General features: G+C 45.4%; 1 protein-coding gene across 1 annotated transcript in view; it reads left to right on the plus strand.

Moving 5' to 3' along the window:
* dpp6a (dipeptidyl-peptidase 6a) overlaps positions 1-26,888 on the plus strand; it is a 690,808-nt gene that overhangs the window by 512,969 nt on the left and 150,951 nt on the right. Inside the window, exons 12-15 of the mRNA XM_085987517.1 lie at positions 2,926-3,033; positions 6,338-6,429; positions 12,033-12,080; positions 20,329-20,447. Of these exons, the coding sequence (XP_085843643.1) occupies positions 2,926-3,033; positions 6,338-6,429; positions 12,033-12,080; positions 20,329-20,447 (367 nt within the window). The remainder of the gene's footprint in view (positions 1-2,925; positions 3,034-6,337; positions 6,430-12,032; positions 12,081-20,328; positions 20,448-26,888) is intronic.

Below are 26,888 nucleotides of genomic sequence, written 5' to 3' on the forward strand. Positions count from 1 at the left end.
TCCCGTCGTGGAACAACCCTGTGGGACTCTTGCCTCCCTCTTCGCGGGTCTATACGCAGCCCGGCTTCGTAGCACCGGCCGCGCCCTGTGTGCTCCACCCTCTCTCTCTCTTCTTCCGACAACGCTGCTCGGCCCCATTGAAAACCACCCGCTCGAGTTCGCGACCGCCGCAGCCCAGGAAGGATCAGTGCACTACCTGCCACCAGCCCGATTAGCTGAAGCACCGTCGACAGGAACCAGGCCCCGCTTCCGACAGCTTCTCCAGCAATCTTCAACTCTGCTAACACAGGGGCAGATGCCCACGGTCGACGCCCGTTTCTACTGCCTCTTACTTTCTTTTCTTTCTGGCCTCGACCTCTGCTCACTTCGCTGTAGGAATGGATCCCAGGAGGTGGTGCAGACTGTAGGTAGGTTCGTATCTGCTCATCGCCAGTATTACGTCCGTGAATGATTGAGACACGGACAGCAGGAGTTGAACAAAACAAGTCTTTACTGATGGAAGTCAATAGTGAAACTGAAACAACAGAGGCTCACTAGCGCCTTTTATACAGGGGTGGTCACTGCCGGTACTGCAGTCTGAGACCAGTTATTCTCTTAAAGGCTCATACACAACACACTTAGCGCCCTCTTACGGCGCTAACGGGTGGCGCAGCCAACTGAATTTCTCCCCCTCAGTGTTTGACAGCTTCAAAGAGCTTTCAAACACTGATATTTCATCTGTCAAAACCTCTTGACAGATGAAATTTCAGTCTGTGACGTCACCTGTTGCCGGGTGGCCCTTAGTTGGCCTGCTGAGCCCACTGGGCGGACTCAACAAGGTCAATCAAGTTAAAATCGCATGGGTTGGCCACATCTCGATGGAGGCGGGACAACAACCCTAAAAGTTGTAGTCCCGCCCCCATCCCGTCCCCTGAATGAAAATCCAGCCCATCGTCTTAATCAGATGGGCTGAGCTATTCACTAGGGTCAGGGTGAGCAGGCACTCCTGGCGGGCGAGGCGCCACACACCTGGAGCGCACGTTTGGAAAAGTCGCCTCACTATCTTAACCAGCTCAGCCGTCGTGACAGGCCTGCTGTAGCTCTGAGTGACGACCCCTGAACACTTGGCCATAGGCTGGCAAGGTGACATTGACAGGAAATTAAGCAGCAAAGTGAAAGCTGTAGGAAAATGTAAATATTTTAGCAATATAAAATGATTGATTGTACTGAGCATTGTAATATTAGATGAATACAAAAGCTGACTTGACATTTCCAAGGAGACAAAACTGAATGCTTGAGTGTCTTGTTCTGCTCCCATTACGATCACAGTACATTGTCAAGTCTGGTTAAGAAAAAATATGGATCTGACATATTTGAAGTAATAAAAGGGAAGAGAGTAATAAAACATATGAACTCTTTGTAGCCATGAAATGCCTTTACAGCCCCTGAATTTATTTGCAATGCCAGCTCAATGACTATTTTACTCTTTAGTAAAAGTTTATTGAACGTGCCTTTAATAAGCTATCAGTTGGAGCTCTCGGCTAACGCTGGTCTGATTATTAACGCATGCAAATTAGTTTTCAACATAATGTAGCCTGTTAGCAAGTGAGTGTTGAAGATTCTTGATAGTGAATTAGAAATTTCTTTCGTGATAAACTTTTAATACTTTCCAGTTGTTTGCACCGTCGAAAGCTCAGCTGAGAGAGCAGTGGAATGAAGGGCAACAGGGAGGAAAGCAATCTAAAGGTCACCAAATTCAAGTCCAGTTTAAAGGAGTGTGTGTGTGTTTAAGGGTGTGGAGTAATGGAATTAGAGTAGATAGATCCAGTGTGGAGCATGAGTTAACAACATGTTAAAATACTGCAGAGAGGACAGCGCTGTCCAGGATCAGTGGACCATATAGCAGCTTCCGGTGATTAAAATTTGCTTTAAAAAAGAGATAGAGATTTTTTTTTAAAGCATTAAAAAGTCTGTTTTGCATTTCCTTGTGTTCCCACCGATTATTGGGACACCAAAGCAAATGTTGTGAGATTTGTGTCCGTATTAAAGTTGTCTTAGGTACCAAGTTTAATTCGAATCCCCCTCAACCTTAGGTGTGCTTCCTTGTCAGGGTAGGGTTTCCTCCAGAACTGGCAGACTGTCTGACTTTCACCAACTTGGGAGTCTTGAGTGAAGTCGTTGCATTTCCCAGCAGTGGTTTTTAGCGTCAGGATGGCACAATTAAAATGGAACATTTGCGAAGTCTCCCGTCTTTTCATATCATTTACTGCCCCAAAACAAACAAACAAGAAAAATTAAACATTTCATCGATCTCAGGATTTTCCCAATTTCATGAAATCACGCTCTTCCTCCTCCTTGCATGCTCTCTTGTGTCCAAGAGTTGTCACTTGGTCTCCTACTCATTCGTTCCCAGCCCTTTGAAACCGTGGAATTCCTTGCCTCCCTCAGTCCTCCCTTCCTGCTACAATCTTCAAGCTTTTAAAACCCCAAGTTTGGTGTTACCGAATCAACACGACTTGGGCTGCCTTCCCCTACTCTTTTCATCCTTTCTGGTGTCCTGCACTGTTGACCTTTGATCTTCACCTTGGCTTCTCAAAATATTAAAAATTGTAGTTCCCTCCACATCCTGTTCATGCCGTACAAATATTTCCAGTTCGATCCACTGGGATAGATCTTGACTTTGGGTGCTAGTGTAAAACGGGTGATAGCGAGTCGGCAGCCCCTTTTACAAAATCAAAATCTACCCCCATTGTCTGTGTAGCGTCACCATTTAATTCTTAATCTTCATTTAAAAGCTGGCTCTCGACCCCGTTACTTTGAGATATGAATGTAGACCCAGTGAATGCAATAGAATAACACTCTTTTATTGATTCTTGCAATTTTGCTGTCCATTTTGCTTTCGAGTGCATCTCAGTTCTAAAAGGTCAATGTTTTTACCGATCACAGAACGAGGCCCCTTTATTTTCCAAAGATGGAAAGAAGTTCTTTTTCATCCGCCCTGTTCCGCAGGGAGGCAGAGGGAAGTTTTACCACATCGCGATGTCATCTGCTCAAGTAAGTACCTCAGAGGATCAGCTAAATCCTCAGGTTTCATTGCTCAGTATTCAGATAAATTACTCAGTATTCAGATGAAACATTTTACGCTGAAAGATAGGAGCCTAATTTCAGTCATCTGACTCTACGACTGTAGGCAAAATCAAATCTGGAAGGACGGGTCAGGTGGCTTTTATTTGTCCCTGACTGTTCTTGTACATCTTAACACTTTGCTAATATTTGTGCAGTTCACTAATGTCTCAATGTCAGACTTGCAAATATAAACTGGAAATGTAACCATGCAATTAGATATTATTGAACCTGGAAGGACTGGCAGGCATGGGAGCTAATACACCCCCCCCCATGGTCCTCCAATGTCTATGCATGCTACCACATGCACCTACAATGGTTTTCCTTGGAGTATAATTTGAAAGTCCACAACACTCACCTGAACTTCTGCTGCTGTCGCACAAATTTGAATGAGAACAACAACTTGTATTTATATAGCGCCTTTAACGTAGTAAAACGTCCCAAGGCGCTTCACAGGAGTTTATAAGACAAAAATTTGACACCGATCCACATAAGGATAAATTAGGGCAGGTGACCAAAAGCTTGGTCAAAGAGGTAGGTTTTAAGGAGCGTCTTAAAGGAGGAAAGAGAGGTAGCGAGGCGGAGAGGTTTAGGGAGGGAGTTCCAGAGCTTCGGGCCTCAGCAACAGAAGCCACGGCCACCAAAGGTTGAGCGATTATAATCAGGGATGCTCAAGAGGGCAGAATTAGAGGAGCGCAGATATCTCGGTGGAGTGGGGGTTGTGGGGCTGCAGGAGATTACAGAGAGAGGGAGGGGCTAGGCCATGGAGGAATTTGAAAACAAGGATGAGAATTTTGAAAACAAACGGTAGCATAGTGGTTATGTTACTGGACTAGTAATCCAAAGGCCTGGATTAATATATCTGGCGACATGAATTCAAATCCCACCACGGTAGCTGGGGAATTTAAATTCAGTCCCTTAAATAAATCTGGAATAAAAAGCTAGTATCAGTAATGGTGACCATGAAACTATAGCAGGTTGTCGTAAAAACCCATCTGGTTCACTGATGTCCTTTTGGGAAGGAAATCTGCCGTCCTTACCCGGTCTGGCCTATATGTGACTCTAGACCCACAGCAGTGTGGTTGACTCATAACTGCCCTCTGAAATGGTACCAAATTGCTGCAAAGAAGTATCACCACACAGTTCAAGAAGGTGGCTCACCTTCTCAAGGGCAAGTAGGGATGGGCAATAAATGCCAGCCTTGCCAGCGACGCCCACATCCCGTGAACGAACAAATTTAAAAAATGATAGGGATTCAATTGAGCATGAAGACTTTGTTTTAAATTAAAGGGCATCCTAATGAAGCACAATGATGCAGCATGTATGCTCACCCAGTATACAATGTTAGAGTATGAGAGCTTGCTCTGTAGCCCCATCCTAACACTCCCAGAGTTCTCTATCTGAGTCAGTGTAGGGAAATACTGAGCAGAATCCCGGCAAAATCCACACTGGGAGAAATTGGCCTAGTTAATGCACTCATGCAAAATTCCTCTGTGCTCTATTTTAACACATTTATTAACCCATTTACAAAGAAATTAGCAATAGCACGCTTATTATATTGCGCAATGCATTAACCAGTGCGATATGGAACTAGAGGTCACAGTCTCAGAATAAGGGGTCAGCCATTTAGGACTGAGATGAGGAGAAATTTCTTCACTCAAAGGGTTATGAATCTTTGGAATTCTCAGTACAGAGGGCTGTGGAAGCTCAGTCATTGAGTATATTCAAGACTGAGATCAATAGATTTTTTGATACTAAGGGAACCAAGGAATATGGGGATAGTGCAGGAAGGTGGAGGATTGAAGTACAGGTTGAGCGTCCCAAATCCGGAGTTCCGGAATCCGGAATGCTCAGGAATCCGGACTCCGGGACGATTGGTGGCAGGGGTCCGGAATCCGTAAAATGTTCCAGAATCCGGACACCCTGAGGGGGGCTTACCAAAAACCGGAAATAGCGCAACCTGGGCCCAGGCATTTCCGGACTCGGCACGTGTTTCTGATGTCTGAAGTCTGGAAATATCACAACCTGGGCTCGGGCGTTTCCGGACTTCGGACATCAGAAACATGTTCCGAAGTCTGGAAAAATCTGAAAACTGGCTCGGCCTTGGTCCTGAGGTTGCCGGATTTGGGATGCCCAACCTGTATAAGAGTAAAGTCGTCTTACTGCAATTATACAGGGCTTTGGTGTGACCACACCTGGAGTACTGTGTACAATCTTGGTCTGCTTACCTAAGAAAGGATATACTTGCTTTAGAGGGAGTGCAATGAAGAGCCACTAGACTGATTCCTGGGATGGGGGGATTGTCCTTTAAGGAGAGATTGAGGAGACTAGGCCTATATTCCCTAAAGTTTATAAGCATGAGAGGTGACCTCGTTGAAACATATAAGATTCTTAAGATAAGACAGGGTAGATGCAGGGAGGATGTTTCCCCTGGCTGGGGAGTCTAGAACCAGGGGTCACAGTCCCAGAATAAGGGGTCAGCCATTTAGGACTGAGATGAGGGCAAATTCCTTCACTCAAAGGGTTGTGAATCTTTGGAATTTTGGATACTAAGGGAACCAAGGGATATGGGGATTGGGCAGGAAAGTGGAGTTGAGGTCGAAGGTCAGCCATGATCTTATTGAATGGCGGAGCAGGCTCGAAGGGCCGAATAGCCTACTCCTGCTCCTATTTCTTATGTTCTTATACTGGTGGAAAATAATCCTTCCGACGTTATTCTGATGAGTTTACTTCCCTAAACAACCCGCCATTACCCCTCATAAACTATCATATACTTGTTTTCAAATTAATACTTCGCAAAACATTGCGGAGAGTAATGAGACATTCCTTCTGCTTTTCAAAATTTGGCAAAAGTGCTGCTGAGATTTCTCAGAGCAACAGAAAATGCTGCAATGAAGGACATGGGGCGAGATTTCCTGCAGTCACAATGTGTCACCAAACTCCTACACATAGCAGAAAGATTTGCTTTTACTGATTGAAGTGTAAAAATATCCTAAAATAACACATTTATGATTTTGCTGGAAATAGCAATCGGAGGAAATCTGCTCATAGTTATTTTTAGTAGTAAAACCTACTCGCGCCAACTAAAGAATTCATCCATGAAATGTTTAAAAAGAGGAAAGGATTAATAAATGGCGTACGGTCTCCAGTAAAACATTAATAAATGGTGTACACTCTCCAAGTGATGTCAATTCTGACAGTTTTGTAAATATGATTGTCTTTTCTTCTGTTCCAGGTTAACAATAGTAATGATAATTTGCAATCCATCACGTCTGGTAACTGGGATGTGACACAGATTTTAACATATGACGAACTGCATCAAAAAATGTAAGTCTCCAGAAATTATTGAAACAATTGCGAGATAATGGGGGTAATTTTGACTTTTGACTGCAGTAAAAAGGGCCGATGTGAGATTGGCCATCTGTTAGACATCTCTCCATTGACTTCAATGGAACCGAAAATCAGGAGAGATGTATAACGGGCGACTGATCAATATTGGCCACTGTACACTATCCCCCAAAGTTACAAGTACCCCCAAGTAAGATCTTGGCACTTAGAGATTTCGAACTATACTCAGAGCTGAAGTACTCAATCTGTGCTGCCTCTGAGTATCTGGGCAGAATCTGAGTCATGTTTGATACAGCAGAGATCAAAATAAAAGTAGCCAATGATGGGAATCTGAAATGAAAGCAGTAAAGGCTGGATAGCCACAACAAGTGGGTTGGTATCTGAAAGAGAAAGATAGGTTAGCATTTCAATTGGGACTCTATGTTCTCTTTCCATGAGTTTTGGCACCCAAAACATGATCCTGTCTTTTTTTTTTAGATGCTCTTAATCTTTGGGCACTATTCTTTACACTTTCCCTCCCCACTGCGTCCTTCGCACATCCCCCTTCCCACCCCATTCCCCACACCTCCTCTCCCCATCCCATAAGCCCAAACCTCCCCTCCCACTGCACCCTCCACACCACCCTTCTCCACGCTTATAATGTTTCTGTTGGATATTGTAATGCACATCTATGAGTTAAACACACAGTTTATGTAGCACACATTTATCTGTCCACTCAACTTACATCCTAAGATTGTAATAGTCTAGAATGGTAATAGTAGATTCTAGAATTGGAAGGCAGCAAATGTAACCCCACTATTTAAGAAAGGAGGGAGAGAGAAAACGGGGAACTACAGACCAGTTAGCCTGACATCAGAAGTAGGGAAAATGCTAGAATCTATTATTAAGGACATGGTAACAGAGCACTTAGAAAATAATAATAGGATTGGGCAGAGTCAACTTGGATTAATGAAAGGGAAATCATGTTTGACAAATCTGTTTTTTGAGGTTGTAACAAGCACAGTGGATGTGTATTTGGATTTTCAGAAGGCATTCGATAAGGTGCCACACAAGAGGTTATTAAATAAAATTAGGACTCATGGGTTTGGGGGTAATATACTAGCATGGATTGAGGATTGGTTAACGGACAGAACACAAAGAGTAGGAATATACGGGTCATTTTCGGGTTGGCAGACTGTAACTAGTGGGGTACCGCAAGGATCAATGCTTGGGCCTCAGCTATTCACAATCTACATCAATGATTTGGATGAGGGGACCAAATGTAACATATACAAGTTTGCTGATGATAAATGTAAGTTGTGAGGAAAATGCAAAGAGGCTTCAAGAGGATATAGACAAGCTAAGTGACTGGGCAAGAAAATGGCAAATGGAATATAATGTGGAGAAATGGGAAGTTATCCACTTTGGTAGGAAAAATAGAAAAGTGGAGTATTTTTTAAATGGTGAGAGATTTGGAAATGTTGGTGTTCAGAGGGATCTGGGTGTCCTTGTACACCAATCACTGAAAGTTAACCTGCAGGTACAGCAAGCAATCAGGAAAGCAAATGGTATGTTGGCCTTTATTACAAGAGGATTTGAGTATAAGAGTAAAGACATCTTACTGCAACTATATAGGGCCCAGGTGAGACCACACCTGGAGTATTGTGTACAGTTTTGGTCTCCTTATTTAAAGAAGGATATACTTGCCATAGAGAGACTGCAACGAAGGTTCACCAGACTGGTTCCTGGGATGGGGGGATTGTCCTACGAGGAGAGATTGAGTAGACTAGGCCTATATTCTCTAGAGTTTAGAAGAATGAGAGGTGATCTCATTGAAACATACAAAATTCTTACAGGGCTTGACAGGGTAGATGCAGGGAGGATGTTTCCCCTGGCTGGGAAGTCTAGAACCAGGGGTCACAGTCTCAGAATAAGGGGTCGGCCATTTAGGACTGAGATAGGGAGAAATGTCTTCATTTGGGTGTGGTGAATCTTTAGAATTCTCTGTCCCAGAGGGTTGTGGAGGCTCAGTCATTGAGTATCTTCAAGATGGAAATCGATAGATTTTTAGATATTAAGGGAATCAAGGGATATGGGGATAGTGCAGGAAAGTGGAATTGAGGTAGAAGATCAGCCATGATCTTATTGAATGGTGGAGCGGGCTTGAGGGGGCGAATGGCCTACTCCTGCTCCTACTTCTTATGTTCTCTTAATAGTTACAACCGATGCATGTGCTAATTGGATCCTTGTTACAAGGACTCAGTGGCCACAGATAAGAATTAATATTAGATCCTGAACAGAGGGCTAAGAGTATGTAGTACAACCCAACGTTGATGAGGCAGAATTGATTGCCTTCCAAGAACATAAATGCTTTACAATGCAATTCTTTCAAAAACACTTGCAAGGTGTAGAAAACACAGCAGGTTCCCAAACCCTTGGATTTCATGTAGAACTGTTCCCGAGTGTCAGTGTTTGAATCTTAGTTTTAGCTAACCGACAGATGTGGAAACTCTCATGTGTGAAAACCATTAAAATTTCAGTTTCTCTTTCCTGGCTTTTTAATAGCTCCACATTGAAACTGACAATAACATAAAAGTCAACTGTCTTCACGTTTAATCTCTGTAATTATGCCTGTCTGTTCATTATGTTCTTTACTTGGAAAGTTATTTAGGAGTACAGTTATAACACTACTGTCACCTCGATGCAAAGTGTTTTTTGAGGGCTCATCGACATGAGGGTGGCAGTAGAACTTGGCGCTCGGGACATTATCTGACTGCTGGATGTGCTTAATCGGAAGGCAACCTCTGGCTGACAGTTTGACGTGGGTTCGATTTTTGCAAGAGGTCCAGTTTAACCCCAGCCTGGCACAGAGTCACCTTTCAAGTCCCAGTCCAGGGACTTAAGCACAAGATCCAGGCTGACACTCCCGTGCGGTACTGAGGGAGTGCTGCACTGTCGGAGGTGCCGTCTTTTGGATGGGAAGTTAATCCGAGGCCCATAGCTGCCCTCTCGGGGGGACGTAAGAAATCCCATGGCACTACTCTGAAGAACAGCAGGGGGCGATCTCACCGGTGTCCTGGTCAACATTTGTCCCTCAAACAACATCGCTAATAACAGATGATCAGGCCATTATAACATTTCTGTTTGTGGGAGCTTGCTGTGGGTAGATTGGCTGCCGCGTTTCCTACATTACAACAGTGACTACACTTCAAAAGTAGTCCATTGGCTGTAAAGAGCTTTGGGGCATCCTGAGGTCGTGAAAGGCGCTATATCAATGCAAGTTCTTACGGCCGCCTCTCTGTCCAGTTTGATGTGTATTAATTTCAAAGGTTTGCTGTTTCCTCGGTGGTATAAACAGCAATTGGGTTCCCATTGAGTGTTATCCCCGCTGTCTGTAAGTGAAGATGGTCTATGCATACAGCTGGCCCAGTCTGAGCGGCTGCTTCAAAGCTCCTTGGAGCGCTACTATCATCGCTGTGACGTATGGTAATGAGTTCCTCAGTACAGCTTGGCTTTGGCTCGGCGTTGGAGGATCAGGGTACACAATGGCGATCGTCGGCAGTATCGCCATTGCAGCAAATTCCGGGCCAGTAATAATTCTATTCTTCTCTGCATTGAACTGCATCTGACGTCTACTGGCCCAGATAGCTGAAAGATCGAAATCCTTTCTCTTAATTGCCCTGCCTTCGATTCATGGGCCATCTGCAAACTTGGATATTTTGCTTCAGATAGCTTCATTTAAATCAATATATGTATTGAGCACAGCAATGGACCCAGGACTCAGTCCGGGTGTATCCTGCCTATAAACTCTTTCCAGCTTGAAAAACAAGCTAAAATGTTGTATGTTGCCACCATGAGGCTGGAAGCCTGTCCAATGAGGAGAGATGTTGAGAATGACTGCAACGGCCTGAGGTTAAGGGGAGATTTAATAGAGGTGTTCAAAATCATTAAAGGTTTTGATAGAGTAAATAAGGAGAAACTGTTTTCAGTAGCAGAAGAAGAAAGCCACATGTCCAGGTTTGCCGATGACACAAATTGTAAGCAGTGTAGATGGAAGCGTAAAATTACAAAGAGATATTAATAGATTAAGTGAATGGGCAAAACTGTGGCAAATGGATTTCAATGCAGGCAAGTGTGAGGTCATCCACTTTGGACCTAAAAAGGATAGATCAGAGCACTTTCTAAACGGTGAAGAGCTAGAAACGGTCCAAAGAGAATTAGGGGTCCACGTACATAGATCATTAAAATGTCATAGATAGGTACAGAAAATAATCTAAAAGGCTAATGGGATGCTGGCCTTTATATCTAGAGGACTAGAATACAAGGGGGTAGAAGTTATGCTGCAGCCGTACAAAACCCTGGTTAGACCACACCTGGAGTACTGTGAGCAGTTCTGGGCACCACACCTTAGGAAGGATATATTGGCCTTGGAGGGAGTGCAGTGTAGGTTTACCAGAATAATACCTGGGTTACATAATGAGGAAATGTAACTAAGGTTGTGTTCCCTGGAATTTAGAAGGTTAAGGGGTGAGTTGATCAAAGTTTTCAAGATATTAAGGGGAACTGATGGGGTAGATAGAGAGAAACTGTTTCCACTAGTTGGGGATTCTAGGACTAGGGAAATAGACTAAAAGTTAGAGCCAGATCTTTCAGGACTGAAGTTAGGAAACACTTCTACACACAAGGGGGGGTGGTAGAAGTCTGGAACTCTCTTCCGCAACCAGCAATTGACGCTAGGTCAATTGTTAATTTTAAATCTGAGATTGACTGATTTTTGTTAACCAAAGGTATTAAGGGATATGGGGCAAAGGTGGGGACATGGAGTTAGGTCACAGATCAGCCATGATCTTATTGAATGGCGGAACTGGCTCAAGGGGCAAAATGCCCTACTCCTATTCCTATGTTCCACAAGGGTCGGTAAACAGAGGACACAGATTTAAGGTAATTGGCAAAAGAACCAGAGGGGAGATGAGGTGAATATTTTTTTTTATGCAGTGAGTTGTTATGACCTGGAATGCACTGCCTGAAAGGGTGGTGGAAGCAGATTCAATAATAACTTCAAAACGGAATTGGATAAATTCTTGAAGGGGAAACATTTGCAGGGCTGTGGGGAAAGGGCAGGTGAATTGGACGAATTGGATAACACTTTCAAAGAGCTGGCACAGGGACAATGGACCGAATAGCCCCCTTCTGTGTGTATGATTCTATGAGGAGTCGAGATTTTCAGCCCATATGGCTCATATAAAACTAAGAAAGAAAGACTTGCATCTCTATAGCGCCTTTCCTGATCTCAGGACGTCCCAAAGCGGTTTACAGGCAAGTAAGTAGTTTTGAAGTGGAGTCACTGTGGGAATGTAGGAAACGCGGCAGCCAATTTGCACACAGCAAGCTCCCACAAACAGCAATGTGATAATGACAAGAGAATCTGTTTTTATTGATGTTGGTTGAGGGATAAATATTGGCCAGGGAGAACTTGCCTGCTCTTCTTGAAAATAGTGCCATGGGAGCTGAGAGACTAGATTGTATTTAATCTGATCTAAACTGTTGGTTGCATTGATATGGAAAAGGAAACTATTCAGTGAATTTATTCCTTTTATCCGCAGTTACTTTCTGAGCACAGAGGACTCTCCTTTGCGGCGACAATTGTACAGGTAAGTGTTCGTGTCCACGTGTGTGTGCGTGCGTGTTTGTGTGTCCACGTGTGTGTGCGTGTCCACGTGTGTGTGCGTGCATGTGAGATATATATAAGTTTGAGACCCGGGCACTATAGACATCACATTTCAAAGTGTCACATCTTGTCACAGATGAATTAAGAGGCAGAAAGTCATTTCCTGCTTATTTGTCTGGCTTTTACGGAGGAGTTTGGGATTTACAATCAGCTGCGAATCTGCAGAGAAACAACCTTCTTCTTAGGCAGTCCCTCGGAACCGAGGATGACTTGCTTCCACATTAAAAATGAGTTCTCAGGTGACCGATGAGTCCAATGCGGGACCTACAGTCTCTGTCACAGGTGGGGCAGACGATGGTTGAAGGGGCGGGTGGGTGGAGTGCTTGGGTTGAATTGCGCTGCCTGCGCTTGGCTTCCACTTGCTCCCAGCGAAGAGACTCGAGGTGTTCGGCGCCTTCCCGGATGCTTCTCCTCCACTTTGTGCGGTCTTGGGCCAGGGAGGGATTCCCAGGTGTCGGTGGGGATGTTACACTGTTTCAAGGAGGCTTTGAGGGTGTCCTTGAAGCGTTTCCTCTGCCCACCTTGGGCTCTCTTGCCGTGCCGGAGCTCTGAGTAGAGCGCTTGTTTTGGGAGTCTCGTATCGGGCATGCGGACGATGTGACCCGTCCATCAGAGCTGATTGAGTGTGGTCAAAGCTTCGAAGCTGGGGATGTTGGCCTGAGCGAGAACACTGACGTTGGTGCGCCTATCCTGCCAATGGATTTGCAGGATCTTGCGGAGGCAGCGTTGGTGGTACCTCTCCAGTGCTTTGAGGTGCCTGCTGTCCATGTCTCTGAGGCATACAGCAGGGCGGGTATCACTGCTGCTCTCTACACCATGAGCTTAGTGCCGGGTTTGAGGTCCTGGTCTTCAAACACTCTCTTCCTCAGGCGACCGAAGGCTGCACTGGCACACTTAAGGTGGTGTTGGACTTCGCCATCGACGTCTGCCCTTGTTGACAGTAGGCTCCCGAGGTATGGAAAGTGGTCCACGTTGTCCAAGGCCTTGGTAATTTTGATAATCGGGGGGCAGTACTGTGTGGTGGGGGCAGGTTGGTAGAGGACCTTTGTCTTACGGATGTTTAGTGTAAGGCCCATGCTCTCATACGCTTCGGTGAAGGTGTTGACGATGGTTTGGAGTTCGACCTCCGAGTGAGCGCAGACGCAAGCGTCATCTGCATACTGTAATTCAACGACAGAGGATGGGACAACCTTGGATCTGGACTGGAGGCGACGGAGGTTGAACAGTTTCCCGTTTGTTCTGTAAATTAGCTCCACTCCAGTGGGGAGCTTACTGAGGGTGAGATGGAGCATTGCAGCAAGGAAGATCGAAAAGAACACAATGACACAGCCTTGTTTGACCCCGGTTCGTACGTGAATTGGGTCTGTGGTGGAACCGTTGGTCAGGATCACGGCTTGCATGCCGAATTTGAGATTTGAGGAGGACACTCCATAATCCCTCACGGTTGACAGTGTCGAAGGCCTTTGTGAGATCAAAGAAGGCCATGTACAGCGGTTGGTGCTGTTCCCTGCATTTCTCTTGTAATTGACCTGCGGTGAAGACCATGTCCATTGTGCCCCTTAGTGGGCGGAATCCGCATTGCGACTCTGGGAGGAGCTCTTCGGCCACTGGAAGAAGGCGATTGAGGAGGATTCTTGCGATGACTTTCCCTGTGGCAGACAGCAGGGAAACTTGTAGTGTATGTGCCTTTAAGAGCCCCATATGTGCTGTAATGCCGGTAATGGCCACTCGGGCTATATAAGCCTGTATATTGTGTTATATCCGTTAGTACCCCTCCAGACTTAGCTTAATAAACACCTATGAACCAACTCCTGTCTTCAGTGTCTCTATCAACACACGGACACTACAGTGGCGACGAAGTGGAAACGGACTTACCTGCAATTCGGCAGCACCTCAAGGACATCGTTTCCTCGGGCGTCCAGAAGACTCAGGAAAGTGAAAGAAGCTGTGGTTTCACCAGCTGGCCAAGCTGGTGGCAGGTACTGCGCTAATCCTTCCTGGGCGTCAGGCTGGGGCTCCAGCAGCTGGCTCTAAAACTGGGCCAAGCAGCGAAAGCAGAGGCAAGCAGTAACAGATGGGGAGGGAGCACTCGGGAGATGGCCGTGGCTGCAAGCAGGTCAGCGTTCAGACCTACAGAGAGAGTCCGGCGGGAACGAGTCTCCAACTGTAAATAAATAAAAAAAGAACGGAAACCGCGGGAAACAGCATTGTCATCGGCAGCAGCAGCGGGAAAGCGCAGGAAGCACCATATCTTTTCTGCAGAAAAGAAAGAAAAGCGCGGGAAGCGCCATATCTTTTCTAAGATGTTTAATTCTGGCAATATTGAAGCTTTTGATAACGAGATAGAGGATTGGACCACATATGTGGAAAGAGTGGAGGTATATTGCACCGCAAATGGAATAGAAGATGAAAAAAAAGCTTCAGTACTTCTGGATCTAATGGGCGCAAAGACATACAAGCTGTTACAAAACTTAATCACTCCAGCCGAACCGATGGACAAGAATTTTAAGGAGATTGTTGATACCCTACACTGCCAATTCGAGGCAGGACTGGCAGATTCTCTGCGAGACAAATTCGTCTGCGGTCTCCTAAGTGTAGGAACACAAAAAAGGCTATTTTCTGAGAAAGATTTAACACTGAACAAGGCTTTCAGTGCAAGAGGAGCTGCCGAGATACAGCAAAGGCCACAGGACTTCGGCACCCATGAAATGACACGGGGTTTCGAGAGATGTTATCGCAGAGCTGCAGAGATACAGCAAAGGCCACAGGACTTTGGCACCCATGAAATGACACGGGGTTTCGAGAGATGTTATCGCTGCGGCAGATCCACCCATGACCAGAGGGACTGCTGGTTCAAGGACAAAGCATGCAGACAATGCGGAAAGATGGCACACATTATACGTGTGTGCCGATCTAGGAACAAAAAATCCACTAACAGGAAAAGAATCAATAAGGAAAAGCACAGAAAGGTACAAATGATGACGGACAGTAGCTCCGAAGACCAGAAGAGCGATAGCGACTCCGGGAACAAGAGACTAAGCTCTCTCAAATTACATAATGTAATTGCCAAAGAAGATTACCAGACCATTTGGGTTACCCTCACAATAGCAGGGTCCCCAGTTAAAATGGAGCTAGATATAGGATCAGCTCTGACCATCATAAATCGACGGGATTACGAGCAGCTATTTCCGCATATACCTTTAAAAGACACATCCATTATCTTGAAAACATATACGGGGCAGAAAGTATACCCCAAAGGAAAAATAACGGTGCCTGTTGTATACAACGGCAAGGAAATACAGAAGTTGTATTTATACGTTCTACAAGATGGTGGTCCACCGCTGTTGGGACGTGAATGGATCAGGAAAATACGTTTAGACTGGCACTCCATTCAGGCACTGACGGTGACCAGTAAGAAAAAAAATGATGATGATGTCATACCTGAACGATTAAAAGACATCTTGGCTAAAGCCAAGGAAGTGTTTCAAGAGAAACTAGGAACCTTGAAATGCATCACCGCCTCAATAAAAGTGGAAGATGCAGCAATTCCCAAGTTTTTTAAGGCAAGACCGGTGCCATATGCAATTCGTCCAGCAGTCGAGGCAGAGCTGGAGAATTTGGAAAAGGCAGGCGTATTATCTAAAATAGATTGGAGCGAGTGGGCAACACCCATCGTCCCAGTCATGAAGAAAGCATTGAAGAATGATAAATCTGAAGAACAGAGAAAAATTCGCATCTGTGGGGACTTCAAGGTGACTGTAAACCCGGTCCTTCACACGGTACAGTATCCTCTTCCGAGGATAGAAGATATTTTTGCCTCACTATCCGGAGGGAAACGTTTCACCAAAATTGACTTGGCACAGGCATATCTACAGATGGAGGTTGAAGAGGCCTCTAAAAAATATCTCACGATAAATACACACAAAGGTCTGTACCAGTACAATCGACTGGTTTTCGGAGTAGCATCCGCTCCAGCTATCTGGCAAAGAGCTATGGAGCAAGTCCTCCAAGGGATTCCGGGGACTCAATGCTACCTGGACGACATCCTTGTAACAGGAGAAAACGACAACGAGCACCTTGCCAATTTGGAGCAGGTGCTCACTAGGCTGAGAGAACGGGGCCTACGAGCAAATCGCCCCAAGTGCGAATTTTTCCGAAATCAAATATCATATTGTGGCCACATAATAAATAAGGAAGGGTTGCATAAGTCACCTGAAAAAAATTGAAGCAGCCATAAAAGCCCCAGCACCTGAAAATGTTTCACAATTAAGGTCGTTCCTGGGATTAATAAATTACTATCATAAATTTTTACCGAACTTATCAACTCTTCTACACCCTCTTAATGAACTGCTACAAACAGGAGTAATTTGGAAATGGAACGAAGACTTTAAACGTGCCTTCCATAAATGCAAAGACTTAATCACATCCAAAGAAGTTTTGGCTCATTACAACCCATCACTGCCGATCAGACTGGCGTGCGATGCATCCCCTTACGGCATAGGAGCAGTATTATCGCATAAATTCCCTGATGGCTCGGAACGGCCGATAGCTTTTGCGTCACGCTCATTGAACTCAGCTGAGCGTAACTATGCCCAAATCGACAGGGAAGCACTCAGCCTGGTATGGGGAGTGAAGAAATTCAACCATTACCTACACGGACAAAAATTTACCTTGTTGACTGACCATCAACCCCTCATCTCCATATTCAACCCTAAAAAGGGTGTTCCCATTATGACAGCGCAAAGGCTACAGAGGTGGTCCCTTTTTCTAGGGGCACACCAATACAACATAGAATACAAAGGATCAAAACAGCATGGGAATGCTGACGGTTTATCGCACCTACCGTTGCCAACAGTAGAAGAGGCACCTACAGTAGACCCAGTGGAGATGTTCCACTCTACCATAGTGGAATGTCTACCAGTAACAAATTCTGCCATTGAAAGGGAAACGAGAAATGACCCGACTCTCTCATGGGTCTACGATTTAACAGTGAAGGGATGGCCAGCACATGGCGAACCACTGTTGCCAGCATTCTCGCAAAGAAGAGAACAGCTGTCAGTGTGCCGAGGAACCTTGATGTGTGGATCCAGAGTGGTGATTCCACCCAAACCCCAGGATAAAGTGCTAAAGGAGCTTCACGAGGGGCATCTGGGTGGAGTGAAAATGAAGAACCTAGCCAGGGCGTTTGTATGGTGGCCAGGTATCGATGGAGACATCGAAGAAATGACCAAGAGCTGCCTAGGATGCCAGAAGGTCCAAAACGCTCCACCACAAGCCCCTCGACATCCGTGGGAGTGGCCCTCATCTCCCTGGCAAAGGGTACACGTCGACTTTGCTGGTCCATTTATGGACTCAATGTTCTTAATCGCGGTTGATGCACACTCCAAGTGGCTGGAGGTAATAAAGATGTCCTCCACCACCACGGAAAAAACCATCACAGCATTAAGGACCATATTTGCCAGGAATGGGCTGCCGGAACAGATCTGTTCTGATAATGAACCGCAATTTGTGTCCGAAGAATTCAGGAAGTTCTTAAAAAACAATGAGGTTAAGCACTACACGTCCGCCCCATACCATCCCGCCACCAATGGATTGGCTGAAAGGTTTGTCCAGACCTTCAAGAAGGCCATAAAGGCCATGGGTAATGAAGACATAAAACTTCAGCACAAGGTGGATAACTTCTTGTTCGCATACAGGAATGCAACACATATGGTTGCCAACCAAACTCCCGCCATGATGTTCTTCAATAGAAACCTAAGATGCCGGCTGGATTTGGTCAAGCCCAACATCAGATGGGACGTGGAGAACCGGCAGTTTCAAGGCATGAATGAAAGGCCAACTAGAACCTTCCAGATAGGTCAACAAGTTTTGGCCCGGGACTACCGTACTGAGAAATGGCAGCCTGGAACTATCTGCACACGACTAGGACCACTGATGTATACCGTGGACATCAGAGAAAGCATAATAAGGCGCCATGCTGACCAAATCATAGAGTCATCTTAAAAGGGACAACCTACACCACAACTCTATACGCCAAACGATGAAGTAGAGATACCCATATCTACCTCCGATCCGGTGATACTGGAACCCGATGAACCCGACACTGGCATTCAAGCCGAATCAGCCTTGCCAAAATAACCTACTACCCCACCAGAAACGACTACACCACCGAGGCGTTATCCGGACCGAGTCAGGAAGCCTCCAGAGAGACTGACGTATAATTAATTAACTACAGCAATGTGTATATTATTTTTCTTATAACATGTAATTAATAATTACTTAAAATATGATGTACTAGTTAGCTAAAAGGGGAGAAATTGTAGTGTATGTGCCTTTAAGAGCCCCATATGTGCTGTAATGCCGGTAATGGCCACTCGGGCTATATAAGCCTGTATATTGTGTTATATCCGTTAGTACCCCTCCAGACTTTGCTTAATAAACACCTATGAACCAACTCCTGTCTTCAGTGTCTCTATCAACACACGGACACTGCAAAACTCCTCTGTAATTACCGCAATCGGACTTGTCACCTTTCTTGAAGATGGTCACAATTACAGTGTCTCTGAGGTCCCCTGGCATGCTCTCCTCCTTCCAGATAAGAGAAATGAGTTCATGAATTCGCGCCAGTAGTGCTTCTCCACCCTAACTGAGAAACAATACCCTTTAATTGACCTCTGCATGTTTGTGTTTGCTGCTTTGAAGCCTCAACAGTAGCTGCAGAATAAATTATTGTGCGTTACATCATGCAACGCTCCTGCCCTTAGGAACATAGGAACTGCTAGATGAAAAAAAAGACCAAGGTCCACCTAGTTCACCTTCTACCATCCTGGTAGTCGCACGATACAACAATAATGGAGTTGTTGACTAATCGTGGCCGTCAATCTCCATCAATTAGTCTACAATAGGCCCAGGTTGGAGGCGAGGAAAAGCCAGACCAGGTTTCTAGGGGAGGGCGATCGATTGCACCATGGGACAGGCGGTGCCTGAGGATTGCTCCTATGGCGCGGGTGCCCGCCAGACCCAAGCAAATGAGGAGCCTTGCCACTGACCCCACGAATTGCAGCTGGGGCAGCGCTGGCGGGCACCGTCCCAGTGTGACTGCTATGATTGCGGCCCTCACCTCTTCACAGGCCTCAGCCTTTATTTACAGGTAGAGGGCCCTGTTGGCTGACTCAGCACTCCCCGGCCCTCCATAGTGGCTGGAGCTCTTTATCAGATGCGCGTACCTTACAAATAATTGCTCAGTCCATCCTACGCATAGCTCTGCACACGGGGGAGTGACAATTTAAATTATTTACCTCAGCCTAGCTACCCTGGACGTGAAGCTCATCATGTTGATGTGTTGATGCCCAGAGCCACAGTTTGGATTTGTGCCAATGATTGCTCACACAGTGAGTTTCTGATAATCACCCGGCACATCAGAGAGGAGCCCAGCAGAGGCAAGAAACCTCTGCACAAGTCAGAGAGGAAGGGAAAGCAGATCGGAAAGCGCCGAGCTGCTCACCTGTGCCATCTAGTGGCTGACTCAGGATCCTCCAACGTCCATGAGCAGGTTCATTCCCATCCTTATCAAAAGGCTGCTGCATTGTGTAGAAATGAGGAGAGCTAAGAATGAGACACAATACTTTACAAAATGGGCTAAAAACACAATTTTTTTTTTTTGAAAGGTAAATTACTAGCCTGTAAAAGAACTTGTACTGTATTTGAAATGGTTTTTGAAATTCAGCTAATTAGTTTAGGAGCGTTATCAGACAAAATTTGACACCGAGCCACATAAGGATATATTAGAACAGCTCAGTAAAAGAAGTAGGTTTTAAGAAGCGTCTTAAAGGAGGAGAGAGAGGTCGAGAGGAGGAGAGGTTTTGGGAGAGAAATTCCAGAACTTAGGGCCCAGGCAGCTGAAGACACGGTGGAGTGATTGAAATCAGGGATACGCAAGAGGCCAGAATTGGAGGAGCGCAGAGATCTCGGAGGGTTGTAGAGCTGAAGGAGGTTAACATGCACCTGTGTGACTTAAATAGTACCGACATAGCCACCGCTGCCTTTCACAGTTGTTCATTACGTTTGAGCTATTTTGACGTGCACAGACGCTGTATAAATGCAAGTGTTATTAATTGCAAATGATAGTAGCTTTAGCTTCATCTCCTAAAAGACCATCCTTCTTCCTTCAGTGCAGAGACCAGCGGAACTTTTAACCGACGCTGCCTGTCATGTGACCTGATCCCTAACTGTACATACTTCAGTGCTTCATTCAGCCACAATATGCATCACTTCTTGTTGTACTGCAAAGGTAGGTGAATTTGTTTCTTTTTAAACTTGCGTTTAAAAAATTCCTTGCTCACTAAGCTATTTAGAATTCAGCAAGTCCGTTCCCAAATGCTGTCCTGGCGTTAATGAATCTGAATGGTGGGTGTCTCTCCGTTTATAAAACTAGCCCGTCCCGAGTTGCCCTGAGCAGGGCGTGATGGGCCTTCACCTTGAGGTTCGATACAACTGAGTGGTTTTTGCTAGTTAAGAGTCGAGCCCATCGGCCGAGGACTGACCTCACGCAACGGGAGGCAGGTTTCCTTCCCTGAAGGACATCGGTGAACCAGTTGGGATTTGACGGCAATCCGACAGCTTTGTGGTCACTTTTACAGATACCGGATTATCATTTCCAGACTTTTTAAAAAAAACTGGGATTTGCGCATACGTTCTGCATTTTCGTGCAGTTGGATTTTAACGCACTGGGCGAGAAGGCCGTCTCGGGCGGTAGTCGCAAAAAACAGGGCGTTATCGGATCGGCCACACGTCACACGCAAGCACCTAAAAAACAGTTCCATTGCGGTCAATGGAATTCAATGTCAGGCGCTGCGTATAACGGGCGGCCGGTCCGACACTGCCCCATTTTATGCCACTGCCCAATCCGAATTTCTAGCCCACATTCGCGTTAGTAGTCCAGGCCTCTGGATTACTAATCCGGGAACAGAACCACTGCACTGCCGTACCTTTTGAACTAATCTACAGCAAGGTGGAAGTTCAACAAAATTACAGCTTGGGCGGCAATACAAAAACACTCCAAAAACGAAACGCAGGGGCCGGGGGTCTCTGTTTCTGCTGCCCGCAATATTCCGCCCGCTCCCGTTGACGGGCGGAACATCACAGGATGGCGCCCGCAGCCGTGGAAAACCTCGGCCGGGGGGGAGGATTCCTCACCCCGCCCCACCCCCCACCTAGTTGTAGGGAAGTAGTTCATGTCACCTTGCGAACTGCCTCGCTACCAATGGAAACCAGAATGAAAATCTTCCACCGACGGCGGAAAATAAAGAAGGAAAGAATTTGAAATTCAATTGGACTCTTTCGCCTGGGCCATGCGCGTCGAGTTAGAAGTCGTAGTAGAAATGAATGCGGCTTTATGCTGTTGTAAGGATTATCATTTTAATTGGCCGCGGAGCGCTGGCTGCAAAGACAAGGTGGTAAGAAGAATGAAGGCCCGGTCTGCGGATTGGCATACGGTCATGAAATATTCAGTATCCCGACAGGCTTTTCTGAAGGTTGACGGCTGTGTTGTGCAATTCAAGTGCCGCGCTGCTATTTTTGCAACAGCTGGTTACTCCTGGTTTCTCTTTGATGGCACGTCCGTGATCCCCGGGGCTGCTTCCTCGCTGGGCTGCTTCATTAAGATGGCTCTCACGCTGATAGACTTCCCGCACCTCATACCGCTCCGCAGGACACACAGCAACCTTTAAGTGTTCAGCACAGCAAATTGTAAGCAAGCTTCAAGGGAGAAAGAGGAGGGGAGGAAGGGAATACCCACAAGATGAATGGGCAGAAAGGAGAAGAAAAGCTGCAAGGGAAAAGTAATTTGTAAAAAGGAATCTGCAGAGAAGGTTTCAATACACTAAACTTCAAATAATGACGGGTATTGTGTTAATTATGATGATACCAGAACTGAGAGGTTACACCTATCAGGAAAGATCGGGACTGAGGGCTGACCTGATCGAGCTCTTTAAGATTATGAAATGGTTTGATAGGGTAGATGTAGAGAAATTGTTTCCACTTGTGGGGGGAGATCAAAACTAGGGACCATAAATATAAGATAGTCTCTAATAAATCCAACAGGGAATTCAGGAGAAACTTCTTTACCCAGAGAGTGGTTAGAATGTGGAACTCGCTACCACAGGGAGTGGTTGAGGTGAATAACACAGATGCATTTAAGGGGAAGCTATATAAACACATGAGGGAGAAAGGAATAGAAGGATATGCTGATAGGGTGAGATGAAGAGAGGTGGGAGAACTCGAGAGGAGCATAAACAGCAGCATGGATTAAGGTGGGCCGAATGGCCTGTTTCTGTGCTGTACATTCTATGTAAAAACAAATTAAACTTCAAATAATGACAGGTATTAAGTTAATTACATGACATTTTTTCACCCGGTGAAATACAAGTTCAAATTCTAGAAGATTCTGAATGAGGACTGGTGGACTGCAAGATTGTAATCCAAATTAAGGTGTTTAATTGTCATTGTAAACTATAGGAAGAAAGCTTAAGGGGTTTACTGCTAGCTGAGCCATAGATGTTAACCCAAGATCACATGAGGTATGAACCCAGAAATTGTAGGCCTACCCCCTGTAGTTACTATTACTGTCGTTTTAAGGGGTGCGCTCAATGTTTTCTAAAGACTTGAGAGACCTGCGTGGATTGAGAATAAGTGGGCCATGCCTGAAGAATCTTCGATGAAGAAGTTACTAACTTGGGTGACTAATAAAGTTCAGTCAATACAATCAACTTGTATTTTCATAAGTGTAAAAGTTTCACACATGAGGCTTATAAGGATGAGGGTAATGTAATTAATGGCATGTTAACTAACTGGATTAAAACTGCTTTTGCAATAGAAAGCAGGTGATGATTAATGGAAAAGCTCTATCTTAGAGGCAGTCACTATTGGAGTTCTGCATGATCGGCTCTGGGCCCTGGGTTATTCACACTGTCCGATAATGATAAGGTGAACTGAGAGGGTGGATAGAGAGAAACGATTTCCGCTGGTTGGGGATTCTAGGACTAGGGGACATAGTCTAAAAGTTAGAGCCAGACCTTTCAGGAGTGAAGTTAGGAAACACTTCTACACACAAAGGGTGGTAGAAGTTTGGAAATCTCTTCCACAAACAGCAATTGATGCTAGATCAATGGTTAATTTTAAATCGGAGAGTGATTGATTTTTGTTGACCAAAGGTATTAAGGGATATGGGGCAAAGGTGGATATATGAAGTTAGGTCACAGATCAGCTATGATCTCATTGAATGGCAGACTCAATCGTGGCTTTCAAAAGGGAGTTGGATAATACCTGAAGGAAAAAAATTTGCAGGGCTACGGGGAAAGGGCGGGGGAGTGGGACTAGCTGAAGTGCCCTTGCAGAGAGCCGGCACGGGCTCGACGGGCCGAATGGCCTCCTTCTGTGCTGTAACCATTCTATGATTCTAAGGTGACTGATTGAACAACAATCAAGCAATAACACAATAATGAGCTGTCTTAAGAAGTAGTTTCTGCTGTTTTTCTTCATTCATTCCATTGATCGAAGGACATAATTAGCACAGATCTTCAAAGTTCTGATTGTGTATCAAGGAAACTGAACATTGCTCCCCAGTACTTCAATGAACATAAGAGCATAAGAAATAGGAGCATGAGTAGGCCATTCGGCCCCTCGAGCCTGCTCCGCCATTCAATAAGATCATGGCTGATCTGATTCTGGCCTCAACTCCACTTTCCCACCCGCTCCCCATAACCCTTGACTCCCCTGTTACTCAATAATCCGTCTATCTCAGCCTTGAATATATTCAATGACTCCGCTTCCACAGCTCTCTGGGATAGAGAATTCCAAAGATTCACGACCCTCTGAGAGAAGAAATTCCTCCTCATCTCCGCTTTAAATGGGCGACCCCTTATCCTGAAACTATGCCCCCTCGTTCTAGATACCCCCAGTGGGGGAAACACCCTCCCTGCATCTACCCTGTCGTGCCGCCTCAGAATCTTATATGTTTCAATAAGATCACCTCCCATTCTTCTAAACTCCAATGAGTATAGGTCCAACCTGCTCAACCTTTCTTCATAAGACAACCCCTTCATCTCAGGAATCAACCTCGTGAACCTTCTCTGAACTGCCTCCAATGCAAGTATATCCCTCCTTAAATAAGGAGACCAAAACTGTACGCAGTACTCCAGGTGTGGTCTCACCAGCGCCCTGTACAGTTGTAACAGGACTTCCCTACTTTTATACTCCATCCCCCTTGCAATAAAGGCCAACATTCCATTTGCCTTCCTAATTACTTGCTGTACCTGCATGCTAACTTTTTGTGTTTCATGTACGAGGACCCCAGATCCCTCTGTACCTCAGCATTTTGTAGTCTCTCTCCATTTAAATAATAATTTGCTTTTTCATTCTTCCTACCAAAGTGGATAACCTCACATTTTCCCACATTATACTCCATCTGCCACATTTTTGCCCACTTACTTAACCTGTCTATATCCCTTTGCAGACTCTTTGAGCAGGATTTTCATTGGGCCGTGGAGGCGGGATTGGAGGGGTTAAAATCCCGAAATCGGGAGGCACGAACCCATCCCGCCCCCAACCCGCCTCCATGCCAGTTTCAAAGGAGGCAGGTACCCGACCCGCACTGGGACCCGCCTCCCCGAGGCGGGAAGGGGATTAGTGCCAATTAACTGCCTGTTAACAGGCAGTTTTTAGCCTAATCCCTATTTTCATTCTTGAAGTGTGGGATTCCCGACAGCTCCAAACCACGGCAAGTTAGCAAGGCGGGCCGTCGGGATGAAGGGCTTGGAGGGGTCGAGATGTCCGGTGTTCAGGTGAGTGATGGGTGCATGAGTGAAGAGGTAAGTGTGTTTGGTGTGTTTAAAGTGTTTAAAGAAGTTTTACTCACCTTTACAGCCTTCCTTCCTTCAGGTCTCAGGAGTCCCTCATCTCACCGGCACAGAAAGCAGAATGGCTGCAATCTGTCAAAAATTGCAGCATTCAGCTTTCTGTTCCAGAGAGATCTCTAAATCATCCTGAGAGGAAGGAATTAACTTGGAGTACAGATTATCAGTGTTTGACAGCTTCAAACAGCTGTCGAACGCTGATATTTTATCTGTCAAAAGGTCTTGACAGATGAAATATCAATCTGTGATGTCACCTGTTGCTGGGTGGCCCTTAATTGGCCTGCTGAGCCCGCTGGGCAGGCTCAACAAGGTCAATCAAGTCAAAATCGTGTGGGTTGGCTACAACTCGATGGAGGCGGGACTACAACCCCGAAAGTTGTAGTCCCGCCTCCTACACGCCTCCTCAATGAAAATCCAGCCCTTTATGTCCTCCTCACAACTTGCTTTCCCACCTATCTTTGTATCATCAGCAAATTTGGCTACAGTGCACTCGGTCCCTTCATCCAAGTCATTAATATAGATTGGAAATAGTTGAGGCCCAAGCACTGATCCCTGTGGCACCCCACTAATTACCCCCAACACTGTGAGCTCTTACCTTGTGCAGTAACCTTTTACGTGGCACCTTATCGAATGCCTTCTGGAAATCCAAATACACCACATCCACTGGTTCCCCATTACCCACCCTGCTCATTACATCCTCAAAGAACTCTAGTAAATTTGTAAAACACGATTTCCCTTTCATAAAACCATGTTGACTCTGCTTGATTGTATTATGATTTTCTAAATGTCCTGCTGTTAATTCCTTAATAATGGATTCCAGCATCTTCCCAATGACAGATGTTAGGCTAACTGGCCTATATTTTCCTACTTTCTGTCTCCCTGACTTCTATCTATTGATGTCTCTTCAAAGACTATTTCCTGCTGCAATACTTAATCCATACCTCTGTTTAGAAAGGCTTCAGATTTCCAGTGTCTCACTGCACAGAAGTAAAGGTTGTTGTCAATGTATTTCAATTATTGTTTGGATCATGGCGAAGGAGACGTAATAAACAGTGGGGAGGCACGGATGACACAGTGATGCCTGTGATATAATTGTTTTTGGTCTTGTTAAGAATTTGGGCCCAGATGGAGAGTAACCTTAGGTCGGCTCAGAGTTTATTATGCCTCTCAATGTAACAGATAATTACATAGTACGTACAGCACAGAAACAGGCCATTCAGCCCAACTGGTCCATGCCGGTGTTTATGCTCCACACAAGCCTCCTCCCACCCCACTTCATCTAACCCCATCAACATACAGGAAACTTTGTGATATCCGACACCGACGGGACCAAGCTGTTGCCGATCTATCAAAACTGCCGGACATACAAGGTTAATGTTGAAGCATACGGAGGTTTTCATCTCCGTATCTGACAACAAACACTGTAGCTTAGCAACAGCTTCTAAACAGTCGGCTGCAGCTGCAAGCGTCTCTAGCTGAAGCTGTTGCTATAGCTACAGACCTTGCAGTGCCTGACTGGGAAAAAAAAGCAACGAGAACTAAAAAAACTTATAGAAAACGGCTCCTGATTTTTGCCGTTAGATCGAGTATTCCGGACATATAACCTCCGGATAAACCAAAGTTTCCTGTATCCTTCTATTCCTTTCTCCCTCATGTACTTATCTAGCTTCGCCTTAAAGGCAAGTATGCTATTCACCTCAACTATTCCACAGTTCCACATTCTAACCACTCTCTGGATAAAGAATTTCCCCCTGAATTCCCTGTTGGATTTATTAGTGATTATCTTATATTTATGGCCCTTAGTTTTGCACTCCCCCACG

This window comes from Somniosus microcephalus, chromosome 5 (genome assembly GCF_052327205.1).
Source record: "Somniosus microcephalus isolate GS21.2 chromosome 5, FLI_Smic_1.0, whole genome shotgun sequence".
Taxonomy (NCBI): Eukaryota; Metazoa; Chordata; class Chondrichthyes; order Squaliformes; family Somniosidae; genus Somniosus; species Somniosus microcephalus.